The sequence below is a fragment of the Lynx canadensis genome, chromosome A1 (assembly GCF_007474595.2).
Source record: "Lynx canadensis isolate LIC74 chromosome A1, mLynCan4.pri.v2, whole genome shotgun sequence".
Taxonomy (NCBI): domain Eukaryota; kingdom Metazoa; phylum Chordata; class Mammalia; order Carnivora; family Felidae; genus Lynx; species Lynx canadensis.
The window spans coordinates 52653951-52669890 of NC_044303.2; the positions used below are offsets into that span (position 1 = coordinate 52653951).

Consider the following 15940-nt stretch of genomic DNA (forward strand, 5'->3'; position numbering starts at 1 on the left):
CTTCTGATTTCTCAAATACAGAGCTAATAAGGAGGTGCTTTGATGCTGTTTTACTTTCAAACTATAGCCTCGAGGCGTTGAAACGCGCAAAAGGTAACCGAAAAAGTAAATTGCCACGAGCAAGGCGCACCCTCCCTTTCAAAATCGCTCCGACCCTGTGCAGTGCACTGCGTGGCAGCCGAAAATCGCCTGTTCCTGGGCAGAACTACGTCCCGTCGGCAGCCCCTGGGGTTCTGAACCCGCGCCACGTTACCAGGGGGATGAGGAGAGGGGGATGCACTTTTAAGTTTAAAAGCCCTAGGATCCCTTGGGGGAAGAGAAAAGCAGAGGAGGTAGAGACTGGAAAGCTTCTCAAAAGTTGATTCTAGGCAAACAAATATCAGATGGGAGTGAAGATAAAGATACAACTTGTTTAAGCAGCTAGTAATAAAACTTTTGCATGAGGCGTGGCGGCGATGCGCAATAGTCTGCTCACAGGGGCTCAGCCCGCTCTCAAACACCGGGCTCAGTTTACACTTTGGAGGGAAGACCCCCGCGCGCGTTCATGCCTCGCACACACTTGATTCTCGGAGGCACGCGCGCACACACACACACACACACACACACACGGACGCGCGCGCGCGCGCGCACACACACACACACACACACACAATCCCTTAGTTGAACATAAGCAAATGAAACAATCGAAACATATCTGTTTTCTTTAAAACTGGGAAGAAAGAGACTCTCTCTCAAAGGCGTTTCATTTCCTCTCATTTAGGTACATTTTCAGAGGAAATGCACGCCCCCGGGAGATAACTCTCTGCCCAAGTTAAATAGGTCCTACCTGCTTTTTAAAATGCCTGCATTTCCATTGCTAACTCATAAAACGTATTTTAAGCAAGATAGTTGAGGTCCAATCTCAGCCTCAGAGCCTCTTGTTACATTCTGCTTCTCTTTCTTTCTCTTTCGTTCATCACAACGCTTTCGTAAAGTCGCATAAATGATCAAAATTAACATAAATCATTATTAGTTATTAGGATTTGCTCTAAATTACACTGTGAATATCGCACCAGCCCCATCTGCCGCCCCTGCTCTCGCAGCAATAGATTGCAGATAAAATAAATGTCCTTACCCCATTAGAAGGGTCCTGTCTCTGTAGCCAAAAGCCAAACAAAAGCAATAAATACCGGGCTTTTTCTCTCCACTATTCAGCTGTGACTCTTTTCATCAGCTCTTCCTCTAGAAAAGCTCGATAGCTGTCTGAAAATATTGCATTTTATATCACCAAAGGGCGATTAATATTGCATTAACTGTATTTAACATTTTTTAAGCACGAGTAATCTACAATGAGTTGGTTTCTGTTAATCGGTACGGGGGTATCAGAACTACTGCAGACCGCTTAAAATATCCGTATAAGCATATTATTTGTCTCACACTTTGTTTTGTTTTGTTTTAAATATAGTTAGAGTGTAGCGCGCAATGTTTGAAGTGGAAGAAGCCTTGCTAATGGTCTGCTTAAAGTATTCTGACACTGACTGGAGACAGCCAGGTCCCTGCCTTCATTAAATGTTTATTGTCAACACTTGGCGGGGGCGGAGGGGGTACAGGGTGGGAAGAGACTGGTGAAAGTGTATTTCCTCGGCTGGAAATCGTCAACACTTTGTTTAATTCTGATCCATGCCTACAAAAGTTTGTGTACATTACGCTGCACTAAAACCAGGAGTCAGAGTTACCAAACTTTTGTTTGTAATTCATTTTACCTAACCAATGCGGGCAGTCTGTCTTCCTCCTCCCTCCTTCCATTTGCCACTTCTCTGTCCTAGCTCTCTCTTAGCATCCTTAGTTTCCCTTCTGGTCTTCCAATCCTCTTGCCTTTGTAAATCAGAGAGAAGCGACCTCCGGGGCATTCCGGCTTGGGGCTGGGAAGGCGACTGGGCGCTTTTTGCAGGGGCAGGACGCTGGACGCACGAATTTGTGCTTTGCCAGCTTCTCTTGGACCGAGATTTTTCAACCTCCGTTTTGCGATCCAGGATTCTACTTAATTCTCCCGGACGGAAGCAGAGTGGCCAGGCTTCCTCGCACCCTGGGTACAAATCGTTGCCTAATAAACTCAAATCCATGACAGGGCTTTGATGGTGTGCACCTTAACAACAACAACCAAAATCTAAGGTCTTACTCCTCCCAATTATTATTTAAATGTAAACCAGTTTTGGAAGTTTCTTGGTGTTTTAAGGCGTCCAGTTGACTTAGGCAAACTGTGGGGAGGAGAGTATTTTTAACCTCGGTAAGACACTAGTCCCTTCCCTTTTCTCTCGGGACATCTTCAAAGGCACTTACATGGCGGGAGAGGACCCGAGAGCGCCTAATTACCAGCTGCGGAACTCCAGCTCAGCTCGCGACAGGAACTAGAGCACGCAGCGCGCATGTGCGAGTTCGGCGCGCACCCAGCGCACACCGTGCGCGCCGCGTCCGCCCCGCGCTCTCCCCGCGGTCCGCGCCCCGCGCGCCACCTGCCACCGCCGCGCAGGCGCGCCGGGCGACTGGGCCTTGGACCGCTGGTCGGTCGGGGCGTTTTGCGGCCAGGCCAAGTCCCTGCCTGGGCCTGCCGGCCAGCGGCTGTCCCGCCGTCCGAGAGAAACTGCGGCCTCGGGTGGCTGGAAGCTTCCAGGCCGCGAGTCTCCCGGCAAGCGGTGGAAGGGTGCAGACCCGGCGCCCTGCGGTCGCTTGGCGGAGGCTCACACGCTTGGGGCGCTGGGATTCCCCGCGCGGACGGCCCCGGGTGGGCGGGTGTTTCCATGGCAGAGGGAGAACCCTACACGGGTCGCGGGAGGGCGGGTCTCTCCTGGCTGCAAATTATGACCCAATCAGCTCTGCCTGTGGTTTGAAACGGCACCCGCCAATCCACCCGCTCGGAAGTCCGAAGTCTACCCCGGATGACAAGTGAGCTGCGGACCGCGGCAGCTGGAGGGGAGGGAGCAGCCCCACGAGGAGGACGCCGAAATAACTCCCTGAGTCCAAGGAGCGCTTGTCCGCTCCAGTTTCGAGGCCCTTCCCCGCCGGAGCTCAGCCCTACAGATCCTGCAGATTCGGGCCGAGGGAGAGGGAGGGCTGCCCGTCTCCCATCAAGCTGACTTGACAACAATTATGAAAGTTTTAATTAGCTTCTTGTTATCATTCATTTTATTAATTTCCAGAACTCTCAAGCCATGAATTATTCAAAGGGCAAGGCAACCGGAGCGGGGCGGTCGCGCGCCCCCGCCGCACGTTCCCGGCCCGGCTCCGGCAGCGCCTCTCGACTGCCGCCCCAGAGGGCGTGAGCCGGCCCGGCGCCGCCAGCCTCGGTGGCGCGAAGGTTTGATCAAATATTAAATAACGTAATTATTGCGACAAGGCTTATCTCGCAGGTGGAAAAGAGGCTCCCCGCGAGAATTAGAATTCGGCTGCTATTTTTTAAAAAATCAATTAAGCTTGCGGTCTCCTTTGAAACCGCCGGCGAGCTCTACGTGGCTCTCTCATCGTGGGGCTAAGACCCAGGCGCCAGTAACACCGATAAGCAGAACCGTACCAGATAATAGATGTGGTCATCACCCGTATCATCCCGCTGGCCACCAAGGCAGCTCGAATGGGGTGGGGAACACTGCTTTTTAGCCAGTCAGAACTCGCAATTCCAACTTCAAGGACTCGACTATGAAAGCTCATCCCTGTTAAAGATGGAGCAGGGGTGCTTCATGCAGGGTTGACGCGAGGGGCCCGGGCGACAGGGCAGAGGGCGGTGGGCGCGAGCTGGCCAGGTGAGTCCTGGGGCTAGGGCGCCCTGGTTTCTCTTGGCGTGGCTACGTGTGGTAACGGGACCGAAGTAGTCTTAATATCAAGAAAGTAAAAATCGATACAGTCACGGCAGTGGGTGCCTACGGTTTATTTATGAGAGTGTAATCGAAGTTGAGAGCAATTTCAGAACACGCATTAAAACAATCTATTCAGAAGTTAGTTGATGTGTCTTGAGGACATCATTTCTTAGACCTATAGAAGAGCAGGACCCTGAGCTAGGGCTGGGGAAAAGAAGAAATTTAAAATGAATGGATGACATAAACGTTGGCAGGTGCATTTCATGCCTGCTTTTCTTTTGCCCTTTCTACTCTCTACCGCCTGGATTTCCTGAGAAGCTGAAATATAAACGGAGCACAAGTCCCCCACTGTCTCCAACTTACTTTAAGATTATTTTTTTAATATATGGGAACCACACATTTTACTATTTCCACTCACCGTCTGGTTTCAGAATCTGCTTAGAGTGGAGTTTTTCTTCACAACCAGAAAACTTTGAAAGGACAGCTACCGCTGAGTGACCAGCCTTTGCACCTGCTTAAGGAGGACGTTTGCTTGCTTCTTCATAAATTGACAAAGTTGTCATAGAATAGTCTTATTATTCCTTCCCGCAATACACAGATTCACTCACTAGATAGCAAAGCATTTCTTGTTTTGCACAGTTTCCTACTACATAAAATAGGAAACTCTGCAAAGCATGTGTTTTCGTTATGTTTTATTAACATAATATTGTCTTTTTATTTGGTAAGGATTTTACTTAATACAAAACAAATGCTTAAGTTCTTATTACATACATTGGTCATCATTATATAATACAAATGTATTTGCCTGCAACATTCCTGTTTGGAGCAGATTTAAAAAAAAAAAAAAAAACAGCCTTTGTTAAATCTTTTCATTTGTTCATTCCTGGTTCTCCAACAATGAAATCCGGTCATACTTTCCTATAAAATAATGGTTTGTTTGCTTCTTTTTTTACAAATGCATTTTATTAAAAACTTTGATGACATTTCAAGTCAACAACAACAGAAACAAATCAATTTTGATGGAAGAGATCTATTTTTAAAAATACCTCTAGTGCTTTTTTTTAAACATTAACAACTGTTTAAAATCACAGCTTTTTAAATGTACTATTCTGTTTTGAACATCAAGTGTTTTGTTTCACAAATTTGCCGGTGAAATTAAAGATTTGGCTAAAATAAGATGATGTCAGAAGATATAATCCCAGCTATTAAGAAACTTTGTACATTTGGCATCTGATTTAGTCTTGGGTCACCAGGAAATAAAGTATCTCTGGTCTTTCTGGAGCAGTAGGTGGCACACTAAATGTTCCAAACGAACAGAAGCATTTGACATGGTGGCTGGGCAGATCAGTGGATGATTTTTTTTTAATATTTATTAACTTCCAAAGGAAAGTCATTTACTTTTTAAGAAATGTTTATAGGCTAGGATAACATATACAAACCTTCAAATGCCTCCTTCCCTGAACCTCAATTTAATTTGGGGGGGGGTACCTGGTTATTTATTACCTCCCAGCACTCTGAAATGAGGGCTGTGGTTTAAGAGTTTCTGCAGTTCAAAAAAAAATTGATAAACACAGGCAACTAATATAGAATTCATTTTATTCAGAGCACCGCTTTTCACATGAGTTATCTGAAAGTGAATTCTGATTCAGCAGAAAAATACATCATTCTCACCCCTTCCTCACTTTTTATCCCCCTTTCAATATCCTCCCCTGTATTTGTGGTTGAATTGAGTCTTGTTTTCTGACCGGCTCTACCAGGATTTGGCCCAGTATAAACAAAAATGCACCCAAATCATAAAACTGCTCTTCTTTCAGTTATGTTTTATTTGTAAGCATACTGGGACACATCCCCCTGTTGTATTTTGGCGCACAGAAATGGTTCTAATAGAAGTGGGGAGGGGGGAAAAGGTAATAGAGCAAAGACATAACCAAGGAGAAAGCTCAGCAGACATAACATGGACAGGTAGATCAATCCGTGAGACATTTCAGGATTAACACTGGCAGTTTGTAACCACTGTGTGAGTGTGTGCATTAAAGAAAATATTTACAGTAATCTTCCTTTTTTTCCCCTCTTCCTCTAAATACAAGAATATGACAAGAATGTTGTGTTTTCGGTGAAAACAGGCAGTAGACTGTGAAATCACACTATCCACAAAACGGTCTATCAGAAAGCTAGCCCAGTTTAGTGCTCAGTTTCAAATGCATAGAATGTTTGCGCTGCAAACAATGATATACAACGTAATTAAATAAATAATGCCTAACCAGAGTGAGACCTAATTGTGTTTCTTTCTGCACCTTTCAGATCATGCATGATTTCAGTCTTGTTAAATGGCAGAGTTTTCCTTTTCTCATTTGTCCGGTTTTTAATTTTTTAGTTCTTATTAAAGGATGGTAATAAACCATCTCCACATGAGATCGAAAGAGTATCTTGTGCACCAAGCACGCATTTTACCTAACCACCTTCAACTGTCTTTCTCTTTTTTTTTAATCCATCAGTTCATAAAGTATCTTGATTATTACTATGAAATACTATACATGATTTTCTATTTGGGAGACTGATAGTGCAAATTAAAGTTCTTGCTACCCAACATTTATCCCCAGCAATAAATTACTTTTGAATAATAATAATAATAGTAATAATAATAATAATAATAATGAAACACAGTTGTTCTGCTTTCCACCCCAACATGCAGACCCCTTTGAAACAAACGGAGGGCTTTAAACCTGTCTTCCTCTCTTCTGGGATTTAGTTGATTTTTCTCCCAGCCAAGTCCTGCTCCAACTGAAAGCAGAAACTTCCCGGATTTCAATGATTTCATGTTCTCTAAAAGAGAAAGAAAGGGTACCTAGAAGAGCAAGACGGGTCTTGTTCTGGGGAGAAAATGGGACAGAGTATCTCTCCTAGTGTCTTCCACCCCATCAGTCTAACTGAATCAATGGGGGGGCGGGAATCAGTAGGTAGTTTAAAATAAACCACACTAAAAAATAAATGAAGGGGCAAGCACGGTCCATGGGGAGGGGGGGCCAGGGAGGGGAGGAAGCTTATTTTGAAATAATGTTTTCCAGATCTTAGATACAAAAGCAAACATGAAAAGAGAAAAACCTTGCTAAAATGGTTTTACTTCACTAGAATAAAATACTTCGGGGCCCCTAAATTCTGCCTTTTAGTCAGCTCAAAGACTGTGTGTGTCTCTCTCTCCCTAACCGTCCCCACATGACAGTGACCAGGCCACAGTAGAGGCCAGGTCACCAGAAAACTTGGGACCCCTGAACAGCCACCCTCCCCCTTTCACCTGTGCTCCCACTCACTTTCCAGCAAATGGAGAGCAGCTATTGGATTCTCATTGGAAGCGAGAAAAATAAATCAAAGAGGACAGGGATGGGGTGGAGGTGACACTTGGAGGGAAAAAGTAAACACTGAGACAGAACAACTAGCTTCGCTACCCAGAATTTCACCCTCTGGTTCGTTTGGTTTGGTTTTCGGTTTTTAACTCAGTTCATGTATGTAGGGTTGGGGTTGGTGGTAATAATGGTGGTGCTCTTTTTTCTCTTCCTTAGGGGGTAATGAAGCTGCAGAATACGGCTCCCCAGACTTAAGTTACTAAAGCATTTTTTCTTTGCTTTTGTTCTGTTTTGTTTTAGTTTGTCTTTATTTGTCTAGGTTTTTTTGTTTTTTTATTTTTTGGTGGTTGGTAGGTTTGTTTTTGTACGTAGTTCCTTGGTCCCCAGGAGATTTTGACAAGTGTCTCTGGTCAAAAACAGTCCATTTCCCTACTCTTCCCCACTCTCCCCCCACCCCAACTCCCAGAACCAACCTGCTCCTCAAAACCCCTCCTCCAGTCTCCGCTTTCCTTCCCCTCAACTCCCCGCTCACCCAAAAGGTCCCTCTTTTTCCCCACCTGGCTCTTGGGTGTCCACACCCAGCACCCAGTCCTCTTTGCTGTGGAGGATCAGGGTCAGAGGGAGCACAGAGAGGGTGGAAGAGAGTGCTCGAGGAGGGACTCCCCAAATGCAAGCAGGATAACGGACACTCCAAGTCTAGGGGGAAGCAGGCCCAAAGAAAGCTCCCGAAAAGCCCCTTCAGCTCCCCGCTCTGCCCCGCCCCGCACCTCCCACCCCCTCAGTAAGTGGCGGAGAATTTCATCCGCTTCTGCTTCTGTCTCTGGTTGCAAAACCACACCCGCACCACGTTCTTTTTGAGGTCCAGTTTCTCGGCGATGGCGGCGATCTTCTCGGAGGAGGGCCGGGGTTGTACGGCGAAGTAGGCCTCGAGGGAGCGCTTCTCCGGCGCTGCGATGGAAGTCCGCTTGCGCTTCTTCTCGCCGCCGTTGAAGAGCTCGGGCTTGTTCATTTTCTCGCGCTGCGCGCCCTCGGCCTCCTCGAGCCACGCCTGCAGGATGGGCTTGAGCGCGATCATGTTGTTGTGCGAGAGCGTGAGCGACTCGAACCTGCAGATGGTGCTCTGGCTGAGCGAGCCCACGCCCGGGATCTTGAGGTTGGCCAGCGCCGAGCCCACGTCGGCCTGCGTCACGCCCAGCTTGATGCGCCTCTGCTTGAAGCGCTCGGCGAACGCCTCGAGCTCGCGCGGGTCCGTGTCCGAGTCGCAGATGGACGCCAGGCCCGCCGCGCCCACCACGGCCGCTGCCGCCGACGCCGCCGCCACCTGCCCGGCCGCCGCCGCCGCCGCCGCCGCCGCCGCGCCGTGGTGCGCCGCCGCCGCCACCAGCCCGGGGTGCGGCAGACCCGACGGCATGTTCATGGCGGCCGCCGCCGCCGGGTGCGACAGGTGGCCTAGGCCGTGCATGTGCGGATGCGGGTGCGCCGAGCCGCCGAGCAGCCCGCCGCCCGGGCCGCCGCCGCCGCCCCCCGGGCCACCGCCGCCGCCGCCGCCCCCGGGGCCGCCGCCGCCTGGGCCGCCGCCGCCCCCCGGGCCGCCGCCGCCCCCCGGGCCATCGTGGGCGCCGCCGCCGCCGCCCGCCGCGCCCGCACCACCCGCGCCGGCCATGAGCGCGAGCGAGGGCGACGAAATATGGTCCAGCAGGTCGCCAGGCTCGAGCGCCTGGTGGTGGTGGTGGTGGTGGTGGTGGTGCGCCAGCGGCACGGTGGACGTGGACGTGCATGGCACGCTGTTCATCGTGTGGTACGTGGCGTCTGGCTTGAATGGGTGGCTCTTGCCCTGGGACACGGCGATGTCCACGGCCGCCAGCGCCTCTGCCCGCGCCAGCAGCGTTTCGTCTAGGCTGGCGAAGAGGTTGCTCTGCAGCTGCAGGCGACACAAACCAAACCAAAACAAAACACACACGCACACACAAAACAAAAACAAAACAACAACAAAAAAAGCAGAAACACAAAACAAAACCACACACAAGCCGGAAAGCACAAGCAAAGGGCAAACCAAACACAAAGCAACCAAAATAACAATAACGGGGGTGGGGATAGTGGAGAACAGGAAAGACGGAATGGGGGGCACATTGGGGACGAGACAGGGGGGATAGATGAGTAGGGACGTATGTGTGGGGAGGGGGACAGATGCAGGGGAGAGGGGAACACAAGAACACATTCCGGGAACCGGCGTGGGAGACCAAAAAGGAGGGGGAAAAGAAGAAGAAATGGAGATGTAACTCGCAGCTGGGGACCCGTGTCACGCACCCGAACACGCACAGAGACCGCCTTTCCGAGGCGTGAAATTAACAGAGAAAGTGGAGGGAAGTCGAGAGTCACGGCCCCGGCGCTCCCCACTCTGATAGCAGGCGCCCGACACAGAGGCAGAGGCGACGGGAACACGACATTAAGCGCCACTGGACAAAACGTCCCTCGCAGCGGGATTCCTCTAAAAATCCCTGCCCGCAAATCCCCGCACCTGGACCCGTGCGCACACCAGCACCCGACATGCAGTGTCTCGGAGACGGGGAGGGGGCAGGCGCGCGGGCCGGGGCCGCGGGCGTGGGGCGCTTACCGGCGGCGTGGGTAGGCAGGCCCGCCGGATGGCCTCAGAGCTGGAGTGCAGCGACGGGTACTTGTGCTCAGGGAGGGTGGGATGCATGGCAAAGTGAGGCTGCTTGCTGTTCATAGACATCATCTTGATGGCTTGGCATGTAAATCCACAAACACTCCGAAAGTCTGCCGGAAAGTGCGCACGCCGGCTCCCCCGGCCTCCCTTCGGAGGCTGCAGCCGCGGCGGCTGGCGGCGCGGAGGCGGCGGCCGCGCCGGGGGCTGCTGCTGCTCCTCTGCTGCCGCCGCTGCCGCCCGGCGCTCCCTTTGACCGTGCAGAGCGCCGCGCACCGGCCTCGCGATCCCACTTCTCCTACAGCTCTAGCCCCGCGCGCCGACGGGATGCACTCCTCTTACACCTGAGCCCCACTTCTCGCGGCCGGTTCGGGGAGCTCTCGCGAGAGCTCCCGGCCCCGCAGCGCTGACAGGCATCAGCTGTCTCTGTCTGTCTGGCGCGCGCTCTCTCTCTCTCCGCGGCGCCGTGCGTCTGCGCGCGCGCGCGCGCTCTCCCGGCCGCGACAGGCGCTTGGGAGCCGCTCTTATAGTGACCACCAGCAAGGACAGCGCAGGTGATGCACCTGTAGCTACCCGGGCATGCGCACTTGCACGCCTCACCTTTCCCACCGCGGCTCTGGAAAGATCAAAAGGGCTAGCTATTGTCTGAGGGTACGCACCTTTTAGGGGGAGAAAGACAAGATGCTCACAAGCCCGGTGGTGTTTTCCCTCTCTCAAACTCTCCCCCATCCCCACCGCAAGCCCTGAATATATGCGCATTACTTAGGCACACCTCCACTCCGGGATGTCTAACAAGCTGTTATATAATGTATACAGCTGGATATTTGTATGTTAAATTATGCCCGCGCATTCCTCTGTATACAGTATAAATAACAACACAGAAATGCAGAAGATGCTGTCTTTTGCTGCAAGAACCCGTTTCTTTCAAGGTTTATAAATAGGTTCCTGGAGGATAATCGCGGTGACAGACATTTGTTTGAAGCAGTCAGACGCTATTGATTTCCATATAATTTAATTTCCTCCGCATACTTTGTTGTTGTTGTTGTTGTTGTGAATATAACTGTGTCAGGCACCGACAGTGACAGCCACTTAGGAGCCACAAGGAGCGTGTGCGTTCTACCAGGGAACCGCTGTTGAAATGAAATTGTGCATTTCTCTTATTGTTTGTCTCCTTTAACCGTGTACAAACCCACATTTCAAACGAGCTCCGGGTGATCTGAGGCTTCTAGTAATCAAAAGGAAAAATAGTTAACAGGGTGTTGTTGGGATCCTTTCCTCTCCTCAGCGTGTACACACACACACACACACACACACACACACACACTTTATGCTGGAAACTCCAGAAAAGGAAATTGCTTTAGAGAAAAAAGAATAAGATGTTGAAAAGAGAACTTTCTTTTCCCTTCCATCGTTTTGGCTTCTTTGCCTCTTATCTCTGCCTCTCTCTCTCCCTCCCTCCGTGTATGTGTGTGTGTGTGTGTGTGCGTGTGTGTGTGTGTGTTCTCTTTTCCAATAGGAGATAGGATCAAGCCAGTTTATAGGAAAATATGATTAAAATATTAATTCAAACCAACTTGAAAGAAAGAAACCTAAGCTCTGATCCGGACTTTATTTTTTATGTATGCTCTTATTGTGAAATCAAAACCTAAGAAGAATGAATCAATTAGCCAACCTGTTATATGGCCCTTGTGTGGCAGGCAGATCAAGGGCCTCCCGTGAGAACCACAGTTCAGGTGCCGAGTCCCCAGGGATACAGCACTTGCCCCGGGTGATAATAACAGCCCAGATGCTATCACATCTGTGGCAAGAGAGCTGGAGAGCGGCAAGAGGCTACTTATGGGAGGCAGAGATCAGATAAATAATCTTTCTGGTCCTTCTCACATCAAAGAGGTCTGTATTTCTACCGCAGAGCCGATCTTATTTCTATAAACCTTAATTTGAGTTCGCGTGGATCTTTTCTTCCAATAAACGCGTCCGTATTTATCATATATTAGCACTCAATACTCAAATTCCAAGAAGAGCCCACAGGCGTCACCATGGCTTTTTCTTTCTTTCTATTCTTTTCTTCTACCCTCCACCCCCTTTGCAGCCAGAGAGGGGAGTAAGAAAGATGTTCACTTGCTGGTGCGAGGAGCCGCGTTTCCATCCATTACGTAGTCCCTGGGGAGTGCTAAATGCAACTTTATCTCTGCAGGGAATGGAGAGGAGCAGGACTTCGCTGGAGGGAGCGAGTGAGTCCTAAGGTAGTCGCCGCCCCGGGTGTCCAGGCTTAACCTAATCCTTCTTGACACCCCTCGCAGCGGTTCCCCGAGCTCTCTCACTAGGGGAAGGAAAGGTCCCACAGAGGGCGAGCGCCTAGATCCTGTCTGCCCCCCAGGGAAACGCTGGCCTTTAGGGACCCTGAAGCGTGCACAGGAGACAGGATTTCAAAGAGCGCAGGTTAGGGCTGGGTGGACCACCAGAGAGCGAGGCCAGCCCCTGAGTACCGGAAGCTCATCTCTGCTCACACTACCACCCTGGGAGGGCACCAGGAAATCCAGCGGGGAGACCCCCTGACAGAGATCAGAAGTTCACCGCTCCCACCCCCCACTCATCTCCTAGTTCACATTTCTTTGGACACCTTTCTTAAGACAACACCTATGGGTGGGGCCAGACCTCTGCCCAGAATATCTCAGCTTTTCCTGGGGTTAGAAATAGGAGGGCTATGGGTTCAATTCCCAATCCACCCCCCAACCAATGGACTGGAAGCCCATTTAGGGCACATCTGTGTCCACCATGGTACTTAGCAAGGTGTTTGTCACAGAGTAAAAACGCCCATGAAATAATATGTGTGTCTGGGAAGGAAGAGAAGGCAGATGGAGGGGCAGGAGTAAAAGCCAGAGAATTCAACAAGCCAAGGTTAATGGGGTGGGGGGAGAGCTAGAGGAAGATCACTGAAGGGTCTCCTCTCCTCCTAAAAAGGAGATGAAGACTGGGCCAGAGGGGTGTGTTGTCCCCACACAGAGCTGTAAATCTGGATAGCAGCTTGTTCTTTTTTTGGAGTTCAATTATTTCATCTCTCCCTCATTTACTTTCTACTTTCCTTTCCTTCCTCAAATGCTTAGTAATCACCAGTCGGGGCCAGGGCAAGACACTGGAGAGAAAATGAGGTATAAAATATGGGTATCTGCCCTCCAGGAGGTGGCAGTCTAGGAGAGTGGGGCAGCCCTAGGTAAAGAGGTGTTTGTGGTATAGGTGTGACAGGTACAACGAGAGGGCGTTGTACAGAAATATGGGACAGGTTGGGAGATGATGCTGGGATACTTATCTTGCCACATCCCTGCCAGGCCTCAGCTCCAGGCTAGAGAATGGGGCATAGTGGCAGGTCTGCAGGCAGTTCCTTGGTCCTTCTCTACTTACCCCAAGGCTGAAAGAAAAGGGTGGTGGACTGGGGCTCACCAATATGTTACTGCTTTGTTTTCCTGGATTGGCAAGCTCAGTAACTAGCTGGCCCCTGCCTGTGCTAATGATGCCCACATGGGGTCTGAGCCTTGGCATAGATTCCTGGAAAGATTCTCCCCACCTTCCTTCTCCTTGTTTAATGACCACCACAGATTCTCCCCTCCCCCTAGCTCATAGCTTTGCATTTTATCAAGAGGGGGATAATGAATGCACAGCTATTGATTTCCAAGGAATTTCCGCCCCCAGGGATAGGGAGTCTATCATCTGGATCAGAGACACATTTCTTTCCCTCATTAATTAATTTTCTCCTCCTCCTTTGGCAGGCCCCACTTCACATCTCCTTTGGCAGCTCCTTCCCCCCAGCCCCTCCCCCCCCCCCCCCCCCCCAGCTCAGAGAGCAGAGATTCCTTGGTTGGAGTGAGGGCCAGCACTGCTGGGAGTGAACTCTCCTAGCCTTGGACACCCACGCACCCACCCACCCACCTCTCCAGCTCTGGAGAGAATGCCTGACAGCTGCTGCCCGCTGGGGCTACCTTTCTCCTTCCAAAGGGGTACGGGGAAAATTAGCACTGGACTCCGCAGCCACTACCTGCACGCATACACACACCTTTGGGATTGGACCCGAGTTATTTGTTCGGATTCAGGGACAGGGTTTTGGCCCTGAAGAATGTCTACTTAAGTGCGTGGAGGTGGTGTGTGTATAGGGAGGAGAGGATCGGGCCCCGGGTTCTAGCGTGAACCCAGAGATCTGGCGCTACCTGCAGGCCGGCCACCTCGGGTTCTGGCGCCTGGAGCAGGAGCTCTGCACCTGCCAAATTCGGGGAGCCACGTTTCCCGCGGGCACTTGCCCAGTTTTGAAACTAGGCACATTGCACAGCGCAGTCAGCACTCTGCGCGCAGAGAAAGCCCCCAGAGCCCAAAGCTGGCCGGTTGCAGAGGCCGCTTGGGTTGTTTTTAAGCAGTGTGAAGGGGCAGGCAGGGGAGGAGCAGGCTCAGAGTAGGGGCGGGGGTCGGTTCTCCGAAGAGGAGCAGCACTTGGGTGGGCCCTGCACCCTCTTGCTCCGACACTTTCTGTCTGAAGGGTGGAATGGAGGAGCTGCTGGTGACTGTACTTTCGCTTCCTCTCCCGGCCGCCTTCCCGGGCCAAGCCTGGGCTGCCTCTCAGCGCTTCCCTCGCGCACGCCGGTCGCGTCTCTCCTGCTGGCAGGGGCCCGGGATCCTCGCGGGTCCTGCCGGGGTCCTCAGACCTCCTCCACGCAGGCCGCAAGGCCGCAGCACCCACCGGGGCCGGCGCTTGGCGGTGGCCCTACCCTCTAGCCAGCTCCAGGGCCCAGCTCTGCCCCAGCAGCGAGTTCAGAGTCACGTCCTTGCTGGCGGGAGCTCGGAGATTTCCTGAAGGCCCTGTCCTCCCTTTTGCGCCCGGCCCGCGCCCGGCCCGCACCCTGGGCTGCTTGTCTTGCCCCCAAAGCTGAAGTGGGTGAGTTATTGAGGCCCACGGTGATCTCCCGTAAGGATCCCGCCCCGCGTTCAGACCGGATTCCAGATGGGACCTGAGGAGAAGGTTCTTGAGGGAGCCGGTCGAAAACCTACTGTTTTCTTTCTTCTGGCCGTTTAATTCAAGTGCAACTTCCGTTGGAAACATTTTCCTGGATGTCGACCAGCCCACCCCGAGATGATGCGCCCCCAGTAAAGTTCACTGCCGGTCACTATCACTCTTGGCGTTACACGTGGAGATTATCTGTGTTTCCTGCATCTATCTATCCATCCATCAGCTCCACCTTAATCTTAATCTCTCTGTGGACTTAAAACCAACCTACCTTGTGAAAGATCTGCGGGTGAGGCCGGACAACTACATCTCCATCCTAACAGGGGCATGGCCTCCCCCGCCCGCTAGCTGCCAGAACCAGTTACGCTGTCCGTGTGAACAATGTTGTATCACTAAACGGGGCCACGCGCCCGTGTGGTCTAGATCCCAAGAGGAGGCAAGTCGCCCCCGCCCCACCCAGGATCTTTCAAAACTGGAAGAGCGCGCTGGTCAGAGAAGGGGTTCGAGGTCCCCGGGTTAAAAACAACAACGAACGAACCAACTCTACAGCAGGCACTCCCGCCAGTGACCCTATGCGACGAGATGGAAATTCTGTCGCCTTCCCTCGGCTCAGCCGCCTGCCCACCGCTGCGACTCGGACGCACGCAGGCCCCAGGTGGAGGGAGCTCCGCTGGCGCAAGTGGACAGCAGAGGACCCCCGGCCCTCCACGAGTGCGGTTCCGGGGACCCGGAGGCTGGCGCCCATCGCCCTCCGCAGGCTCAGCTCTGCCTGCTGGAGCAGGATCCCTAGGAGAGCCGGGAGCCGCCGAGGAAAGCGCGAAGCCGCGAGTCCAAGCGCCAGAAGTGCGGAGTTGGGTCCTGTCGCCGGGCTCCAGCGCTCGCCGGCGCCGCCGCCAGCCGCCCCTCCTCCTCGCCGCCCGCACAAATCAAAGCCCCTTGCGAGGGACTGGGAAATAGTTGCCTTGTCATGTAACACATTGCCCTGATTTATTATAAAATTTTAACGAAATCATGCATATTTTAACAGCCTTTAATCACTGCATGAAAATTTAATTCATGGACTGTAGCGCGTTTAAATAAATGAAGTGTTAATTCATTAGGATTAATTAATTTGTTAAAG

General features: G+C 51.7%; 1 protein-coding gene across 1 annotated transcript; it reads right to left on the minus strand.

The window, feature by feature from the left end:
* Positions 1-7946: 7946 nt before the first annotated feature.
* On the minus strand, positions 7947-9905 carry POU4F1 (POU class 4 homeobox 1). Its single transcript, XM_030335606.1, has 2 exons — positions 9783-9905; positions 7947-9089 (listed from the first exon to the last, which is right to left on the minus strand). Exons 1-2 carry the CDS (start codon positions 9903-9905, stop codon positions 7947-7949), a joined length of 1266 nt encoding a protein of 421 aa, XP_030191466.1.
* Positions 9906-15940: the final 6035 nt, after the last annotated feature.